Source organism: Lutra lutra, chromosome 2, assembly GCF_902655055.1.
Source record: "Lutra lutra chromosome 2, mLutLut1.2, whole genome shotgun sequence".
Classification (NCBI taxonomy): domain Eukaryota; kingdom Metazoa; phylum Chordata; class Mammalia; order Carnivora; family Mustelidae; genus Lutra; species Lutra lutra.
The window spans coordinates 200,658,398-200,678,563 of record NC_062279.1 but is presented as its reverse complement, the minus strand read 5'-3'; the positions used below and the strand labels follow the sequence as shown (position 1 = coordinate 200,678,563).

At 40.6% G+C, this 20,166-nt stretch overlaps 1 protein-coding gene across 2 annotated transcripts in view; it reads left to right on the top strand.

Annotated features, from left to right (window-relative positions):
• Window positions 1–20,166, top strand: part of ADAMTS3 (ADAM metallopeptidase with thrombospondin type 1 motif 3) — a 255,085-nt gene that overhangs the window by 205,338 nt on the left and 29,581 nt on the right. For both annotated transcript variants that reach the window (XM_047719492.1, XM_047719491.1), the window contains exons 6-14: window positions 7,853–7,936; window positions 9,739–9,895; window positions 10,650–10,755; window positions 11,153–11,296; window positions 11,938–12,070; window positions 14,100–14,213; window positions 16,206–16,351; window positions 17,549–17,724; window positions 18,571–18,704. In XM_047719492.1, the coding sequence (XP_047575448.1) occupies window positions 7,853–7,936; window positions 9,739–9,895; window positions 10,650–10,755; window positions 11,153–11,296; window positions 11,938–12,070; window positions 14,100–14,213; window positions 16,206–16,351; window positions 17,549–17,724; window positions 18,571–18,704 (1,194 nt within the window). The remainder of the gene's footprint in view (window positions 1–7,852; window positions 7,937–9,738; window positions 9,896–10,649; window positions 10,756–11,152; window positions 11,297–11,937; window positions 12,071–14,099; window positions 14,214–16,205; window positions 16,352–17,548; window positions 17,725–18,570; window positions 18,705–20,166) is intronic.

The window sequence follows — 20,166 nt, the reverse complement described above, 5'->3', positions numbered from 1 at the left end:
ACTGGAGTAAACATAAGTCCGCTTGGCCATCCCTTATATGAACATGCATACCTTCCCTGGAATGTCCTGGACCCATAGTTCTAGAAGAGTCTGAACATCTCAGGTTAAATTAACATAACAGCAGGACAACCCCACAGTGTTGCTGCCTCAGAGGTCCCTTTGATTTTTACTGAAGCATCTCAATGTCCTTGTTCCACTTTCCTTTTGTTTCTTTTAAAAAAAAAAAGATTTCTATTTATTTTTGAGAGAGAGAGAGCACAGGAGCACAAGCAGTGGGGAGGGGCAGAGGGAGAAACAGACTCCCCGCTGAGCAGGGAGCCCTTAATGGACTGAGCCACTCGGGTGCCCTTTTCCCCTTTGTTTCTGAAGCCCCAAATTTTCTTCCTGACATTCATTCATTTTTCCTTTGATATGCAACAAATATCAGGCTAACCTTATCCCTCTCAGATTTATAGCAGTCTTTATTTTTCCCAGGGTCCTAAAACACGGAAAATCTTTTTAGCTTGTTGAGAGAATCATCATTCTCATTCTTGATGAGAGGGAATGAGGTCTACCTGGGCTTTTGGTATGCTTTCACTAAAGGCCGGAAGAGTTTTTAAGTCCTTTTAGCTGAATTGCCTCTTCTTGGTCCACCCTTTGATGCTCAAAGGAGGTAAAGTCATAATTAACATAAAAGGACAGACTCATGCTTATTGAAAACAACAATCTGACCCTTCCGGAGAACTACCGAAATGGCCCAAATTACCCAAAGGCAAACATTTGCAAGAGTTTTAACAGGTTATTGCGACAGTTCAGCTCAGTTAGGATGGAGAGTAGCTGCTGGCAGTGGACCCAAAGACATAGACTTGAGAGATGTCCGCAGGACTGGGTAACAGATTGGCTGCCGTATTGGCAGAGGGAAATTGAGGATGGTTTAGTCTTCAACTAGAGTATTGAGAGAACAGACTTGAGACACTTGCAAGAGAGAACAGTATTGAGAGAAGACGATTATACTTTGAGATATATAGGTATATTCCCAATAGGTAGCTCTGTTGCTGTTGGAGTTGAACGGATAGCTCTGGAGCATCAGAGAGATGAATCAGGGTCACGGACATTGGCATTTGGCGCTCATCAGCTTACAGGTATTGATTGAAGAAACAGCAGCGAATGAAACATTGCAGGGAGAGCACAGAGAAGAGACAAGGGTTGAAAACCAAACTTGGAGGCACACGGACATGTGAGTTAGGCAGAGAAAAGGGAGCAAATATCACTAAAGAAGCACAATAGTGTCATTGGAGGACAGGGTGCTGAATAGTATTACGTACTGCTGAGCACCGTAGATGGGGGTTATTTCACGATGAGGGAGTACTGAGAATGTTAATTGAAGAGGAAAAGGAACTCCATGAAAAGGAGAGATCGAATACAGGCAATGCAGAGTTAATTTTTTGGAGCAGATCCTTTGGACTAGAAGCAGCTGGAGACTTAGCACTTACCTGGGACAGAAAAAAAGGCAAGCAAGGTAGTTGTGAAAAAAGATCAGGAATCAGCCTCACGTAGACTTATCTGAATTTTAGTTGTGCTAATTTTGGGGAGGGAAAAAAATCCTATAACTTCTGTGGGTCTCAGTCTCTTTCTAAAGTAGTGATAAAGATGACTCCTTTTCAGGGCATTGAACTGTTGCCATAATGGGGGTTGGGCTTCTGGCACTTGCTCTCCAGACATACCCTCCTGAGGACATACCCCCTGACCCTGGGTCTCCCTGCTCTGACTACTAAGTCTTAAGTAGCTTCTTCCTCTCCCTCTGGTCCCCTGTCTCATCACTCAGCTTTATTATCTTCAGAGCACGTATTCCCATCTGGTATGACCTTGTCTGCATGTCTTTTTCTTTTTTTTTATTTATTTATTGATTTTTGTCTGTGCATGTAACAGGTTTTGCCTTTTAGAACATAGTGATGGTAAAATAGAGACTCAAACTCAATCATGGTTCTGTTTCCTGCCCCAAGGACAATTGGGCATGTGGTAACTGTTCAGTAAATATTTGATAAAACTATTAATAAAGGTAGTCATTTTTAGTCTGTGATTGGAGGTGAGAAAAGAGAAGAGAGTCAGCTACCTACTGTGAGTAAAAGGAATATAGAATATTGGCTGAGAATCCAAGTAGGGGATATGTTTGGAACTTTTTAGCTCTGTAAGAGATGAGTTGTGGAGAGAGCACTGTTTCTTCTTGTTCATTTCAGAATGCTTTTATGTCCAACCCAAATTACCTAGACATGTTTGCCTTCCATAAACCAAGTCTCTCTCTCTTTAAAAATCATACCTGGGTATCATTTATTTTCATCTATATGAATAATGGTGTTCATAATGGCTAACAATTTTACACTTGCAAGGGCCAGCACTATTAAGCATATAAGCATATAGTCAAATATACGAGCTCATGTATTCCTCTCAACAATCCTGTAAGGACAGTACTATAATTAGCCCATTTCACAGATGAGAAGACTGAAGCACAGAGACAAATAACACGTGCAAGGTCACATAGGCAAGATCAAACCCAGGTAGTCTGGCTGCAGAGCCCATGCTCTTACCCACACAGCCATACTGTCTCTCAAGACCTAATCCACCCATCGAAAAGAAAAATGAGTATTGCTTTGTTGAAGCCAGACAAAGCTGTTCATCAGCTAGTCAGACAAAGCAGGTCAGACTGTCCTGCCAGGGAAATGTCCTGGGAGAAATTGTCCTGTCCGGGAACAAACCTGGAAGGAATTTTTCCTTTCCAGGAAAGGAATACTTGACTTGATTCTACCTTTTCCCCCTCTCACATTATTGGCAACACCTTCTAATTTAAGGTCATCTGAAAGTTGAATTCATGTTCTGTTTACCCCTTCTTTCAGGTAATTTAATAAAAGCTCAGGGCTCAACCCTGAACACCTCACAGATGATCTACACACATCCTAATAGATTGGCTCACGTGGTAAAAGGATATTTGGTTTTACGTAGGTTTGCATTATGTTGTGTCAAATATGTGACTTCTTAGAATATTTATCCTTACACACCCAAAACACTGGTTGTAAATTTCAACCCTATCTTTTCATTTCTTACTCAGTTTTTCCAGTGATCTATTCTAGTGTCTCTTTCTTTTTCCCAGTATTTTTTAGAATACCATCATATCAATCGTCAAGAAATCCTTATTTATAGTAAATTTAGAATTCAGTTCCTCATTTCCTTAAAATTTACATGAGGAAGGTTATGAAAGCAAGTGAGGTTGATAAGTCCTCTTTCTCAATATACTCACACACCAATTTCTTAAATTCAGGGATAGCAAACCACTGTCAATTATTTGAAAACCAGCTGTTTTGTGCGGAGTAACAGTGCTGTGGTCTGTGGGTCTGTGGAATTGTAGCAAGATGGTGAACATGACTGGCTCTGGAACCACACTGCCTAGGTTTTCATCCTTTGCTGCATCTATTAACTGTGTGACCTTGGGCAAGTTACTTGACTTCTCTGGGCCTCAATGTCTTAGATGTAAAACAGAGATGGTATCTCTAAAGTTGTTGCAAGGATTACTTGAATGAATATAAAGTATTTAGTGCAGTGTCTGGAATCTGGAAATCCCTGTATAATGTTAGCTGTTGGTTTTGGTTGTTGTCGTTTTTGCTTAGGGAAAAAATCACTTTCCTTGTCACAAAGAGTTGTAAAAATGCTTTCTTAACAAATATTATTTTAGTTCATCTTGACAGATTCAAGTGGTTCATTCAGTATGTTTTTAGTTCATTCTGTATATAATTTATAGATTGTTAAAATTTGTGATTAATTTGTAGTCAGATTCTGGGAGTTTCTCTGTGCCTCTCCTATGTTTTAGTAGATGACATTGAAAAACAATCTAAATAAAGATGTCTTCAGTATTTTTCTTAGCTTTCAAGAGTCAAATGACTCAGTGTTTTCCTTAGACTAGAATATTTTAAAACTCTTATTTAATTTTAGGGAAGTTATTTTATTTATGTGTAAATATAGGGAAAAGCAGACATAACAACTGGTGAGTAAATACCTCCGGGTGTATTAAGCTGCCTTTCCCCCCCCTCAAAAATGTGCATACTGCCATCTGCTGGAGAAAGTTTTGCACGTTGAGGTAGTATTTTTGAAAAAATTTAAGCATCAAAATTATTTTCCCCAAAGTTTTTCTTATAGATATCATTTAAATTACGTCTTTCATTCGATTGAATTTCAAGTGGGAGAATCTTCAAGTCCCTTTTAGGTGAAAACTAAGAAGGAGGCAGTTGTATTTCTTGTTCTATTCACGTATATTATGAAAATACATCCAGAAGGCTTTCAAATCTTTTCCAGGGATAGATGGAAGGTTGCTTAAGTTCTTTGTGTTTTTCTGAGGGCAGTTGTAGGGCATTTTGCTAGATCGGGACAACGACCCTTTGAAGCAGACAAAGCAAGTCCAGCCGTAATTCGCCAATGAGGAAACAGAGGGCCCAGGGAGGTTAAGTGATCAGCCCAAGGTCACTCTGTCTTTCTGGCAGGGCTGGATCAGAATCCAGGTCTTTGAATATCTTATCCTATGGTGCTGATTATTTCTTTAACTTATCATATCCTGTAGGCCTCTGAGTAGAAAAACATTGCCTCCTATTATTAATAAGGCTAGCGAAATGGAAAACAGCCAAATTCCTAAGTACATTTTAAAGTGAATAATGTATTTTTTAAACTTTGAAAAGCAAAATAGTAAGTGATATCCAGCGCTTTGCATTGGCACCTAATGTGCGTTGGTTTGCCATATTGAAGGAATACTTTCTGTTCTGTATACATACTATTGCCTTATTTTTAGTGATTTCTACCCATGATAATTTATGCACGTCCTATGACAGTTTCACAAATGTGTGCTGACCTAGGAGGTTCCCTGCTTCATCTTTGATTTGGTTTCTGTTGGCAATTCCTGCTATCTAATTAGCCTGGCATCATAGTGGCTTTGGTTAAGTAGTACTTTTCATCTGGTAAGTGGTATCTTTGACTTTTAAAAAAGCAACCTTCTACTCCATCATTTTATAATGTAATATTACCATGGGGAACATAAATTTTGTCCTTTAGACTTCCTTGATATTGGAGTGATTTTTAAAATTTCCCGAGTACAGATGAATTTACTGATTTAGGGTGATTATAGATTATACTAACTCAACTATCATAAGCTGTTGGTCAATGTTGCCACCTTTCCTCCATGTGCGAGTCTAAGATTTTCTGATATAAGTGTCTCCTGCCTTTTCAAGTATAGTGGTCACTGCTGATCTGTCTTCCCTCCTTCTGTCATCTCTGCTCTAGAATTTTTTTTTTTAACCTAACTACTTTAATTTAAAATGATATCATTCCCCTATTTTGTGTATTTACTGGCATTACTTTCAGTCTTTTTTCTTTTTTTAGCATCGAATGCATTTACATTTCGCTTACATAAAGCTGAGTATGCGGGAGTGCAGCCATGTTGCTAATTCAGAACAGCTGACTTACAAGAAGTCTCTTGGAATGTCCCTGAGTCTCTGGATGAATGTGTTAGTAACATGCCTGGCTTCAGACTTTTTGCTTGCATTGGATTTATAATGTTAGGAATTTCTTATCAGATAATTAAACCAGAAGAGGAAGGAGATTCAGTCTTCAATTAGGCAGGTGTGGAGTAAGATAAGAGAATGTGACCGTGACCGAAAAGGTCATAAGAAATCACAGCTTTGTTTCCAGCTTTCAGTCTTTTCTTATATTGACCTAGAATTTACCCTTCTCAGTTGGAACCCATGGTTTTTGTTTATTTCCTATAGATATAGGAAATACATTGAAGCTAGTAAGTCTTTTCCATATGGCAGCTAATAAGTCTTCTTTCTTGGTTTTTCTTTTCTGTTTGCTCTATTCTTCTATTCCGTAATGTCCCACTCCTCTTCTCACTCACAAATTTTGGGGGCACGCGGTCTGTATGAGTTCAATCTTTTAATTCTCGTACCAGCCTAGTCTGGTAGTATTCCTGTGTCCCTCCGACTGAGGCGAAGAACGATGGAGACCATACAACAACGAGGGTTTGGACCAAGAGGTCAACTGAGAAAACTGGTGTCAGGCTTTAGGCCACGGTATCTCCCCTTCTTGATGTGACACATTTTCGAGGTTTCTTGCTTTTTGCTCTGCTCTGGGTATATACGTATTTGTCAACTTCTCTTTTATAAGACATTGTAGATAAAATGTATTCAATACTTCAGGGATACCCTGGCCTCCCAAAGCAGTGGCTTCCTCCTGGGCTGCCTGTCTGCACATTAAAAAGTTTTTTGTTTTGTTTTGTTTTCTTTTGTTTTGTTTTGTTTTTTTAACTTGGCTTCTCTCAAACAAGTATGAAATTGGGTCTTGCCATCCTCTGTGTGTACGTGCGTTTGTAAACTCTGTGTGTGTGTAAATGCATTTTTCTACTTAAGAGGATTCTACATTTTCTCTTGTCAAACCATACTTTGTCTTCTTTAGTATCTACTCATGTCTGCCCCCCTTTTTTTATTTAACCTCCGTCTTTGCAGTCCTCTCTTTTATTTCATACAAATTTAGTAAGTATGCCTTTAGTCTAGATTTCAGGCCGTGATTTTTTAAGCTGTTCTCTGCGGTCCCATGAGATTCTTGAAATAGTTCAGTCGGGATTTCTTGCTCCCATTTCTCGGTCAGTGTGGTACTTCGTAATTTTATGATTCATGAATTTTGTGGGAGCTTTTAAGGACATTCTATCATTCTTAAGTTAGGTTTCTTTTTAAAGTCTCTTTATGAGATTATGGTTCTCTTTTCTCTGTAGGGTTTCTGTTTGCTGTGCCTACAGTCTTCTGGATCTCGAGTCGAACTGCAGTTAGTTTTCCATCTGTATTTTAGTTATTGTGACAAATGTTCAGTCCCTGTTCCTGAGAATAGCTAAGAATTTTTGTGATCTAGTCAGATAATGCCATCTTTCCCATTCCTGCCAGCATTTGCCACCTTAATAAGCAACCTTCACACGCACTGATTTTACACCGGCTTAATCAGAAGATACAACGACGGGCCACCTCAGATTCCTATCTGCCCACCACTGACCATGCACTCATCTGTATAAATCTGTGCGGACTATGACCTCTGAGGTTGCTTCAATTCTAATATCTATGATTTTAAAGTATACCAAATGACTTTTTGAAATTTCAGCCCGACTTCAAAAAATTAAATAATAAGGAGTGACTGAATTTAGCTTTTCTGAACTATACCCAAGCGTGATATTCATTTAATGTGCACTCGTACGGTCCCCTTAGTAATTCAGGTATGGAAGGACTTCTAACACTGTAGGACTTCTAACTAATCATCGACCGAGCTGCCCCACTGCTAGAGCACTGGGGAGGCTACCGGCTCACTGGCCTGCAGATAAACCACGACAGCTGCTGCACACCAACTCCATTTCCACAGGCGCTCCCAACTGGACGTAGGGCGGCTTGTGATGACATGAGCACCAGACAAATGCCTCTTTCTGTTTTCCTCTACATGACCATGGCTATGCTCAGCTAGTAGACTCTTATCTGAGTCACCCACTTGTGGTTGCTTTTGATGAATACTATATGTGGATTATAGCACATTGGACTCTTTCTAACACAGCAATAGGTTAATGAAGCCCTTTTAAGGTATCTTCTCCATTGTTCAAGGTACGGTGGGGTTTACAGAATCAGTAATTCACATACCTGAGAATTGTTTCAGAGCTAAAGGTAAGAGAGTTAAGCTTAAACCAAATTTTTAAAAAAAGTGACTTGACTCTAGCACTTGTCATCACATGGCTGAGCCCTAAAATGTTGTACATCTCATGAAATCATTGTGTCACCCTTCTTTTAGCAACGATCTGCTTTGTTTCCAGGTGAATGAAATTTACCACGATGAGTCCCTCGGAGTGCATATAAATGTGGTCCTGGTGCGCATGATAATGCTGGGGTATGCAAAGGTAAAATGCCTTTAAATATGTGAACTATGAACGCGAAGGACTGAGCTAGCAAACGGAAGACTACATTTCTATAGCTGTAGCTAACACGTCGCACTGGTGTCTCACATACACATAGCGGGTTAGAAGTGAGGAGGAGAAAATGCCAAAATAAGCATACATCTCCCAGTCTGAGTGGATAATGATTTTTGTGTCGATACTGTTTGCTTATCTATCTAATGGAGTCACAGGTAGTGATCCTAGCTCTAGGCATGACCGTATGAATGAAAACAAATGGATATAATTGTGAGGAAAGAGAATTTCCTCAGTCTACCATTATCATCAAACTCGTGAACCATTTATTCCTTTAAAACATCTCTGGTGCGTGCCTACTATGTGTCAGATGCTTTCTAGGTGCTTTGAATATATCGGTGAAGAAGAGTAGCAAAGATCCTTGCCCTCTCTTGGTTTGTGAAAAACAATATTTTACATGTATATCATTCCACTTAAGAAAAGCGAAGTATACAGTGGATATTCACTTAGAAGAGCTCTATTCCTTCTGAAAACAAAAAGTTAGGTCAAAATGCACAGGTAGGAATTTCATGTAATGTAACTAACTTCAGCTGGCTTTAAAATGGCAGTTGATGTGTCCTTGTCCTTGGAAATAATTAAATGGATGACCTTGGTTTCTTCCTTTGAGAAAGTGCCTAACTTGGCAATTTTCTTGATATTTAAAATTACATGTCCCCCTCCCATAATTAATCCTCCTGATTATGAAATACTAAGGAAATTATGCCATTAGCAAACAGGAAAAAAATCCATGTGTTTGCATTTCATTATGTATGTAACACCCACTTATCATTTTCTGATGAGAGTGTGTCATTGATCTTTACTTTATTCCCCAAGCCTGACCTACTTTGTCACTAACACTAAACGCAAGTCGACTCCAGCTGGAGATGTTAACAGCCCTCAGTGGGTTGTTAGAAGATTTGTTTGGAGAAGTATGTGATCAGCATATAATAAACCAAGCTCATTTTATTCAGAATGTAAACACCGATAATGACATTTGCTGAAATGTAACAAAACTCTCAGCCTGTCAGCCAACTAGGTACTAATGTGGGGCTCCAAATTCAATTTCTTATTCAATCAGAACAACTCTGGAAAGTATGGATACTGAGTTTGTGAAGGATGGGCACCTTTCCCTCTAAACTTTTAACTCCTGATCATAATGTGGTAGTAGCAACATTCCAGGCAATGTCAGTCTGTCTCTTGCAAATGCCAGATAAGAGTACATCTCTCTTCATTGCTCTGAGGTTAAGAAAAGGGTAGTTGCTTTTTTCAGTGTAAGGTTTATGTAATTGGGCCACTTTCTGAAATGAAGATTTAACCAGCTTTGCCAGCTCATTGAAGAACTTATATACTTCACCTTTGTTGCTCAATTCTGGGCAAATAAAAATAAAAATTTTAACTGAAGACCTTTAACAGCTCTGGATAAAAGTGTCACAGCAGAATCTTTTCCTCTTTTTTTTTTTTTTCCCGTTCTTAATGTCTATAAAACTAAGAAATCTGAGCTGGATTAGGAAATGGACTACTAGAATCTTACCCCAATGATTAACATTGAGTTGCCCAACGATAGCAAATGTCAGCGTCACGTGTCCCCATAAACATGCGGTCACCTATCACACAGGTACCACTGGTCGTCGTTCAGATTTCCTTCCTGGGCGTTTAGAATCCCCAAACAAGAATAGGTATATGCGTAAGCCCTAAGTGATATTGTCAAACCTCATTGAAATATTGCACTTCTTCAACACACCATTTCCTCTTAGTCCATCAGCCTCATAGAAAGGGGAAACCCATCCAGAAGCTTGGAGAACGTGTGTCGCTGGGCTTGCCAACAACAGAAGTCTGATCCGAACCACTCTGAACACCATGATCATGCAATTTTCTTAACCAGGCAAGACTTTGGACCTGCTGGAATGCAAGGTATTTCTATTAACGTGCAGAAGAAAAACTCAAGGGCATGACTTTCCAAAAATAATCCTAAATCAAGGAGTCTGTTCAAATGTTCAGCTCCCTACCATCCTTTTCCATCATGCATCAGCCAGGCACACACTTTCTTTCTATTGCTTCCAGTGGCTTCTGTGGAATTCACAATGTTAAATGCCACTTTAAATGGTATAATAAATACTTGCCTTTAAAATAATGACTGTGCATTTGGGGTGTGGAGGGGATCCTGTAAAATGGGATGTGATTTCCACTAACCCCTTGGAAAGGGAACGGAGATGCCATGAGAAATGATTGCCGTCAAAGAGCTTTCTTCCAAAGTCAGCTTGCATTTATCTAATAAATTCTGATGTAGACTTTGGAAAAAAGTAGACTGATGAGTTTCTTTTCAACATTGATGGAATTTCTGGCTCCCTTTATCAGTACCATCATAGGAAGGACCATTCACTAAAAACAGAAGGACGGGTCTTTGTTGGTGGGCAGAACAGAATGGTAACCCCAGGCAGCTCCTTCCCTTAGGGAAGGAGAAAACGCAGACCCAGTGAATCTTATTAGAGACCATTACCTGTGTGTGGCTTTCCCAAGAGAATGTGGCACAATGCTAGCAGCGAAATAATACTGCCTCTGTTTCCTGAAAAGCTTTTTTTTCCCCCCCCCTAGGCAAAGGTCCAGTAGTAGCTCTTAATGGGCTTTCTCATAAAATGAAAATAAAAGTAATTGTTATTCTCTACAGGATATGCTCCAGTCACAGGCATGTGTCATCCAGTGAGAAGTTGTACCCTGAATCATGAGGATGGTTTTTCATCTGCTTTTGTAGTAGCCCATGAGACTGGCCATGTGTAAGTCACTGTTGACAGCTATAAAGCGAAAAAAAAGGTCTTTTCTTTCCCACTTCTCTCAGTATTGTTCACACTTTGGGCAGAGTACATGCCAGCATGCAACTCTCGTTCCTTGCCAAGTGTGAGGAGCTGAAAACAGGGAAGAGGTCATGCGCTGAAACTAAATAAGTGACTCTGGCTGGCGGACACCCCCCCACCCCCCGCGCTTTTCATAGCGACGGGACAAGGAGGACATTTCTGTCAGTTTGTTCTCTATTTCACAGTGTCTGGGACTCCTCCGCAAAAGCCACATTAATTTACAAAACGCACAGTCCCCTGAACTGATTTCCAAGAGTGACATCCAGCACAATCCATGGCCCCTCAGTTTCTCACCCGTGAGGTCTCACTTCCGTTGCAGGCTGGGAATGGAGCACGACGGACAAGGCAACAGGTGCGGCGATGAGACGGCTATGGGGAGTGTCATGGCTCCCTTGGTGCAGGCAGCGTTTCATCGTTACCACTGGTCCCGGTGCAGCGGCCAAGAGCTGAAGAGATACATCCAGTAGGTCCCCTTCTGCGTGTCCCCAGAGTATTTATGTCATGGCCTAACATAGACATGAGACTGACTTTTAGGATTTGACCTTAACCAAACTCCCAGTGAATGAGAATTGTCACTCATGATAAACATTTTCTTATGACTTGGAGCTTTTTGGCACAACAGTCCCATAATGCAATCACAGTATTTTAAGCCATAAGCCTAGAGTTTAAGAGGATTTTTAACTCTGGTCTCCTTTTAGTAAATTCCTTATGGAATCTCTGGTGGCCAAACTTGAGTTGGGGACTAGGAGAGAGAGGACGGTCATGTGACACCCGCAGAGAATGCCACATATGCCCTGTAGGATGGGGGCTGGGATCTGTGTCATCCTACCACGTGGGGGTCCTGTGGCGGCCATGAATAAGGCTGTCACAATTCTACTGTATTCCTGAGTCATGTTTGGCTTCTTTTTTGGGATGAATAAGGATGATGGGTCTTTTTCTGAATGGAAGTGAAACCAGAAACCTTAAAAGGTAGGACTCTGTGATCTTGCTGTATGACTGGAAGAAACCAGAGTCTGTAACCTAAGAACAGTTTTTCATTAGAATGTGATAAAAAAAACAAAAAAAATGAACATTTAATAACATGAAATATTTTCCTTTTTACAGTTCCTACGACTGTCTCCTTGATGACCCTTTCGAACATGATTGGCCCAAACTCCCAGAACTTCCTGGAATCAATTACTCTATGGATGAGCAATGTCGTTTTGACTTTGGGGTTGGTTATAAAATGTGCACTGCGGTACGTCACTCACAGTCAATTGAGATTTTGCATCTTGAAATCTATTTGCTTCGCTCCTGTTTGGTGAGCCTCGTAGGCTCACTGGTTCAAGCGGAAGACTATCTACCCATGATTTTGTGTTTGACGTGTCACTGTGTGCTGAGGCTAAGAGCTTCAAATATATTACCCTGTTTAATCCTTGTGGCCGACTAGATGGGAATTGGTATATTTTAATTTTATAGACGAAAAAACCAAGACTTACATAGATTAAGCAACTTGCTCAAATCACGCATCTGGTAAATAGAGGAGCTCGACATTGAGACTGAGATGGTCAGGCTCGAAGGCTTTATGCTCTGTCGCTCCCTTAGTTTTTGTGACCTTCAGAGATGACTTCTAAGCCTTCAGTTGATTGTTTTTCATTAGTTTGTTGTCTGGATTTCATGTATCTGTGACCATAGGGAAGGGTCGTCCTGGTATATTCTCACGTGAGAATCCTATGGTATAGCAGGAAGGTCAGGGATATGGGTTTTCTACTGCGGCTTGGTGGGCGATCAGAATGTGGGTCTCATACTTACTAAGTACATGACTTTAAGCACTTTATTCAATCTCTCTTAGTTTCCTTGGGTGTAAAAATGTGGATAATGATAGCATTTATCTCACAGATTTGATATCAGGGTTCAACCTGATGCTGTAATTAATTACAGTGCTTAGCCCAATGCAGGCACATGGTAAATGGGGTCCAGGAAAGCCCATCCCCCATGTGGCTGTGCACATTAGAGCTGTGTCACACCAAACTTCTACATCGAACTTTAGTAGTTCAGAAAAAGAAAAGGAAGAAAGGAGGGGCTTTTTATATGTTGGAGCAAGCCTTATGTGTTAGAGCAGAGAAAGTAACTATCTCAAGGTACTGGGAAGAAGTTGATCTGCTGTTTGGAATCTTCCATGTGGGGCTGTCTACAGCCATTTGGTCGGTGTGTAATGTACAGGCTGTCAGCCCCTTATTGCCTGCATCAGTGCTTTAAGACCTGAGAATTCTAAAGCTTTGCCCCAATGTCACGGAAAAGTACAATTTCTAGATTAAGTAACAGGAATTAGAACAACAACAACAAAAGAAAAAGCAAAAAACCCCAGGTCCAAAATGAGTACAATTTAAAAAAATAATAATAAAAGTTCTGTCCATGAGGCTATATGTGGGTAATAAGTACAGTGAAAAATCAACATGTGAATAAACTGGTGTTTGATTTTTTTTCAAATCTAGAGAATGGTAAGATATTTTTAGTTACAAAGACATCAGACAAATGAAGACCATACACAAATATGTGTGCTTATGCATCCATTTGGGTATTATAATGTGGTGTTTTAGGAAAACAAAAAGAATTCTCACGTGTAAGAGTGCTGCAATTCTAGTCTGGCTGGTATTATCTCACTTATAACCATAACTAATGCCTTACTTATAACTCAGATTCTCAGTCATGGATTGTTTTGAGTATTAAATATATGGAAAATATGTTATAAACTACATGAATGCATTGTGAGGTTTTGTTATACCTAGAACACCTTATCTCACATAGCAAGCCTTATAAATATTTTCTGCTTCTAGTCAGCTCAGTATTATTTACAGTCTGACTAGTTCATAAAGAGAAGCTCTTTTAATAACTTGAGAGCTTCAAACCCATCTTAATAAGTTTTTACATTTAAAATGGTCATGATATTTACAGATTCTTTAAAATTCCCGTATTGTCTGTTTGAAAACCACGAAACAGAAATGGTATGCAGAAATATTGAAGACAACCAGAGAATCGCAAATTATTATTTATCATTGATATTTTAGAAAAGAAGAATACAAGTATCCTTTCCTTGGAATTAATTTGGAATTAATACTTGGGTAGGATTTTTTTTTTCTTATCACGCCACAGCTGTTACTATTAATTTAAAATTAAAATACTCAAGGTACATGACATGAAGAAAGTGTCCACAAGGTGCCGTCAGACATATGTTGGTATGACTTGCCATCTCTCTTTCATTGAGATCCTGATTCTCTCTCTTCCAGTTCCGAACATTTGACCCATGTAAACAACTGTGGTGTAGCCATCCCGATAATCCCTACTTCTGTAAGACAAAAAAGGGACCCCCACTTGATGGGACCGAATGTGCTGCTGGAAAAGTGAGTATATCTATTTATACAATGAAGATGTAAGATAGGTTTCCTCATAACCATCTTTAGAAACCTGGAAAATTATGACCCTTGCTGTAATCATTTTTGTACCAACCATGGTTGTCTGGGATTTCATTACAGTAATGCACTAGCATTGTTTTCTAGGGCTTCTATGGCAAATTACCACAATCTTGGTTGCTGAAAACAACAGAAAGGATATTTTCTCATAGTTCCAGGAGCCAGAAGTCCAAAATCAGTTTCACTGAGCCAAATTCGGTGGGGGGACTGGGCCGTACTCTCTCCAGAGGCTGGAGGGGAGGATCTGTTCTTGCGTCTTCCCGCGTCTGGGGGCTGCCCGCATTCCTTGACTTGTACTGCATCATTCCGGGCTCTGCTTCCATGGCCACGTTGTTTCTTTCTCTTCTGTGTGCAAATATCCCTCTGCCCCCCTCTTATAAGAACGCATGTGCTATGCTGGCAGTTAGGGCCCACCTGCGTAATCCAGGATAACCTCTCCAGCTCAACATCCTTAACCAAATCACATCTGCAAAGAGTGTTTTCCAGATACAGGCGTTTACAGATTTGGGGGATTAGGATGTCTTTGAGACCACCGTTCAGCTACTCCTGATAGAATAGGAAGCAACAGCTCAGGGGAGTATCTGGGCCCCTGCTGATGGGATTTGATTTACTTGCTGGCATCCCACTCCTTGTGAAAGTTGTCCAGAAATAAAGTATCATATGAATTTATACAAAAGATTTGGCCTTGCTCCTTGGGGAAAGATGCCCAGAGGTTTTAAATCTCGAATTGTGTAGTCAAGATTGAATGCTCAGAAACTGGCCAGGGGCCAAGCTACACTACTCATAGGGGGAAAGATCACCAAACCCCAAACAAAGGCATGTTAAGAACTCAAGTTGAAGAGCCTTGACTAGTTTGGAAATAAGATATTGTAGAAAGGACCAAAAGCTGGCGAGGAAGATTTACATAGCTTTAAGTTCTTTTAAAGCCATTTAAAGCTCTATTTGAAATGTGTGTGAACTGTATTTGCTCTGATGATGCTAATAATAATAATAATAATAATGATAAATAAATCTGCCATTATTGGTGTTTAAATTTTGTTAGTATTATGCTAAACAGATTACATAAAGTGTGTTGCTTTGGAAAAATTCAGTGTTACAAACTTCTGACTGAATAAAAAAAACAAGAGAGACAAGGAATTGATTCATTTTTGCTTTATGAAATCTGTATCCTGTAAATCAACTCTGAACATCCAACTTCTCTAAATATATTTTTATGTTATATTTGAATTTACCAAATTTGAGTTTCAAGAAACATTTTTATCGTAGGTAGGACAAAAAAAGCCAGTCGGAATGTTGAGCGGAACTGCTACTTGTTGAGCACCTGCTGTATGCTGGGTACCGTAAGCCAGGTGCCCCTGTAGTAGCAGCGCTCCAGAGTTCCCACTAACTTGCTGTTCCGTTGGCCTCATCCTCTCCACGATCATTTCTGGGCCCCTATATTCTTCGTCTAAAATGTAAAGATAACAAGTGCCCTGTCTATCTCTCAGCATCACTGTGAATGAAAATTTTGAAACATATCTAAGTGTTTTGAACACTGTGCATGTTTTAGTTAAGTTAAATAATTCCGGAGGAGCATGTTACACTTCAAAAGACCCTGATGATCTAGCTAATGAGAGATAAAGGGTAGAGTCATGCCTACTATGCAGGTTAGGTCCGCAGATCATTCTTACTGGTTTTGTTTGATTGGTCATTTAAGAACTTGTCTGCATGAGTGAATTTGTTTTTCATTTTATACTTAAAAGTGCAAGTCTAAATTGTCCTATTTAGGTTACCTTATTGTTTTAATTGTGCTAGGCTAATTTTAAATGCATTTTTACCTGCGGGGAGAGAAGAAACAAAGGCCTTTAACTGGTGTAGTTGTATAATAATTTGAGCGTTAGCTTATGCCTGATTCTCATACTTGCCTTTTGTCATCTTCCTAAGTGGTGCTATAAGGGTCACTGCATGTGGAAAAATGCTAATCAACAAAAACAAGATGGCAACTGGGGATCTTGGACCAAATTTGGCTCTTGTTCCCGGACGTGCGGAACTGGGGTCCGTTTCAGAACGCGCCAGTGTAATAATCCCGCGTGAGTAAACTCCTGTAATTCAGTTATTTTTGGAGAGACGAGAAAATGCTCCAGTAGTATGTTATCAGTATTCTGCTTCATGAAGTACATGTCAAATACCAAACATGAAAACCAGGGGTTTAAGTGTCTATTTTGGGTAAATCTCTATTCATCAATCTCGTAAAGCGTCGTCACTGGCGAAGACGAGGCTCCAGTGAAAATTCGAGATCTGGGAAGCCATTGCCATGTAGAAGTCCTCAGGAGCTAGGCCGGGAAGCCCCGGCCCTGTGCTGGTAAGGCCTGGGCCCCGAGGCTGGAGGGCCACTGCAGAAGCCCGGGTGTGTCCGTCAGCCGGTCAGCCTGGGAGCAGCTCCAGCCAGGGGCTCACTCCCTCCAGGGTTAGGAGAGCAACACAGCCGAGCAGGACCACAGAAGGACGGCCAAAGAAGACCGAGGCACTGGGGGAACAGCTCCGCAGTCCCCCACTCAGACTAAATACAACAAGTCCCTCTTGTGTGCTCAGCAAAAGCTTAGGGCCTTCTTTCTGGTCTAGGGTTTACCAAGTAAGATAAGTGCTTTCTTCAGTCTCTGGCAGCAGGATGGCTCCGAGAAAGTTTCTCATAAAGAATATCAAATGTCCCATAGCTGTTTTCATGGGAAGAGATGCCGGTAGTATTAGTGGAAGTAACAAAAACAATGAAAATTATAGTAAGAGTGGCTAAGGTTCGCTATGAGCCATGCTCTGTCATAAGTATGTTAAGTGTGTTAACTTGGGCAATCCTCTCCATTGTTCTCTAAGGAAGGTGGGATTATTTTTCGCATTCTGTGTAGGAGAAAGCTAAGACGTAGAGCTATGATCAAATTTCTTTGGGTTACATGTACCTGTGTTATGCATGGGAGGAGATATAATTTTCCTCAGTCCATATATATGTTTTTAAAATTTTTTTTATATACTTCCACTGTGCATTCAAAATATACTGTTGGAAATGCTGATTTAAGTTGAGTTTTTGGTCCCCATCTCCCCACCCTATCCCAGACACGCACACAGGGAGAGGATGGTGCTTTTGGAAAGGGATAGAAATTAGGAAGTCTGAGTTCATTCCCTTTGTTGCCCACAGCTCAGCCGCTCTGGCTTTCTGCCTTCGAGCGCTATGTCTGCAAGCTTCAACTGCTGGCCCAGAGCCAAGGGGCCTTTTTCAATGTTGTCTTTTCTTTTAGGCCCATCAATGGTGGTCAGGATTGTCCTGGTGTTAATTTTGAGTACCAGCTTTGTAATACAGAAGAATGCCCAAAACACTTTGAGGACTTCAGAGCACAGCAGTGCCAGCAGCGTAACTCCCACTTCGAATACCAGAATACCAAACACCACTGGTTACCATACGAGCATCCCGACTGTGAGTAGACGCTCGCTGTCTTTCCCGCTGTGTGGATGGGGGTGTCCGAGTGTAAGCCTTGTCAATGCCGATCCCTTGGACTCTGGGTCCTTACTCGGTAAATTAGAAAACTTGGTGTTTATAGGGGTAAGTCCTGCTGGTTTTCTAAGAGCAAGGCTCCTATAGCCCTACCTCTAGAGAGGTGAAGACTGTGGGCTAGTTCCCGGCCAACAGCATTCCCACCGTCACTACAGAAAAGACCCGTGGAAAGCAGCCCATAGGAGACATGTTGCATTTCCTTGTTTGACTGGCAACTCATCTGAGTTCAGTTTAAAAGCTGTTTTAAAGAAAAGATGCATCCACATAAGAATTCCAAGTTGTAATGGATCGAGAGGAAATGCATTATTTTTTATTGGCTTCAGGGAAGCAAGTCACGTAAATTATATTACATTTAACTAATGAGATCCTACATGAGGCATAAACCATACTCAGTCATTGGTTCCAACAAAGGAGAAACGCTTTTAATTCTCAAAGTGTCACTGAAATCAAATTGGTTCTAATTAAAATTTATTGAAGAACTGTGGTCAAATCCAGGGTTGACGTCAAACCTGGTGTGCCTGGGACAGTCCTGGTCATTCCTCTGCAGTTCTTAAATTCAGCCATTTTTCACTCTCAAAAGTTTCACAGTTTAGATCAGCCGTGTGCCAAATATGTATCCTTTTCTGCTATTCTTTCTTTCATTTATTCAGACAGTGTTTTGTTTTCGGGAAACCATGCAGAAACTCTGTATTTTAAAAATAAAATCACTGTAGTGTGCAAATACGCCACTTTCTGTACGTAGTCGATTGAATGCTCCGTCTTTTGCAGCCAAGAAAAGATGCCACCTTTACTGCCAATCCAGAGAGACGGGAGATGTGGTGTACATGAAACAGCTGGTGCATGACGGGACACACTGTTCTTACAAAGATCCGTACAGCATATGTGTGCGGGGAGAGTGTGTGGTGAGTCCGCACGCCTTCCCCGGAAGCTTCCAGTGCTCTCGTGCAATTCTGCTTTGACTGTCGCTCATCTGCATGTTTTCGAAAGATGGTAACCCTGTCTTATCTGTAAAATCTGTAAAATCTGTAGAATCTAGGACAAGCTGAGGAGGCCTAAACTAAATGTGGGAGAAATTTCACTTTTCATAATAATGTTTGGCCATTGGCAGAATCGAGATTTCAGTATATCACTTTTTTTCCTCTTCCAGCCAAATGCCTTTTTCTAAGTTACTCCGATCCCTCTGGTTGGGGATACAACGGCTCAGGATAGACAGTGCCTTTTTTCCTTTGAGTATTTTACTAGGGGTCATCTACTTTTACACTACAGAGCTTTTTTCGAAAACGCAATGCTATACGTATTGTATCTTTTATTTAAAAAAATAATAGACATTCTCTCTCGCGCGCCCTCTTGTTCTCTCTCTTACTTTCCAATTGATTCTAAGTTTAAACACTGAATTCCAACTCAGAACAAAAGAGGCAAAGATGCAAAAACTGGGTTTTGCCCCATTGAGACTCTTTTTTAAAAAACTGCGGTTGACTTTCTTGTTCATGTTCCCAAGTTGAACTGATATGAAATCAGCCTTATTAACTGAACACGTTAGTCCTGTTTCTTCATTTCAGCACAACCGAAGTGTTGTAGGAATGAATCTCAAGTATGCAGAGACCTCACATTTGAAGTGAATTTCCCCAGAAAGTAGAATCTGACTTTTGTCCATCTCTCACCCTCCCACAGTATCTGGTACATCCAACATGTGGTCGTCGTTGTCTCTCCCCATTTTCATTCCAAACTTCTGAGTGCGGTGGCTTATCACGTTTCCTGACCCTGCACTGACTTCCGTGAAGGGGCCTGTTCCCAGTCCAGAAAACCTTCAGTGGTTCCCTGTTAAGTGCGTGTGAAAACATAAACTCTGCCTGATATTCAGGGCCTTTCGTGGCCCGTGCTTTGCAAATCTTTCACTGTTCTTCCCTTCTCATATAGCACTAACTTTGCATTGGCTTAAACATGGCATCAGTATTGCTCTCTGAACCCACTTTCCATGAGCATACGATGTCCATGGCTCTGTTTTTATCCCTCTGCATTCTTGAAATGCCTTTCGACAGGGCCCTGTGAAAATCACCAGCACTTGTAAAGTCTTTTTGTTGGTTGGTTGGTTGGTTGGTTGGTTTTTAGTTTCAGAGATAGAGTTTAGTGATTCATCAGTCTTACACAATACCTAGTGCCCTCATGTGCCCTCCTCAATGCCCATCACCCAGTTACCCCATCCTCCAACCCCCTTCCCTCCAGCAACCCTCAGTTTGTTTCCTATGATTAAGAATCTCTTATGGTTTGTCTCCCTCTCTGATTTCGTCTTATTTCATTTTTTGTAAAGTTTCATTTTGCATCCCTAAACAGCTTGTAAAGCTTATGCTAATGCCCATCTCATCA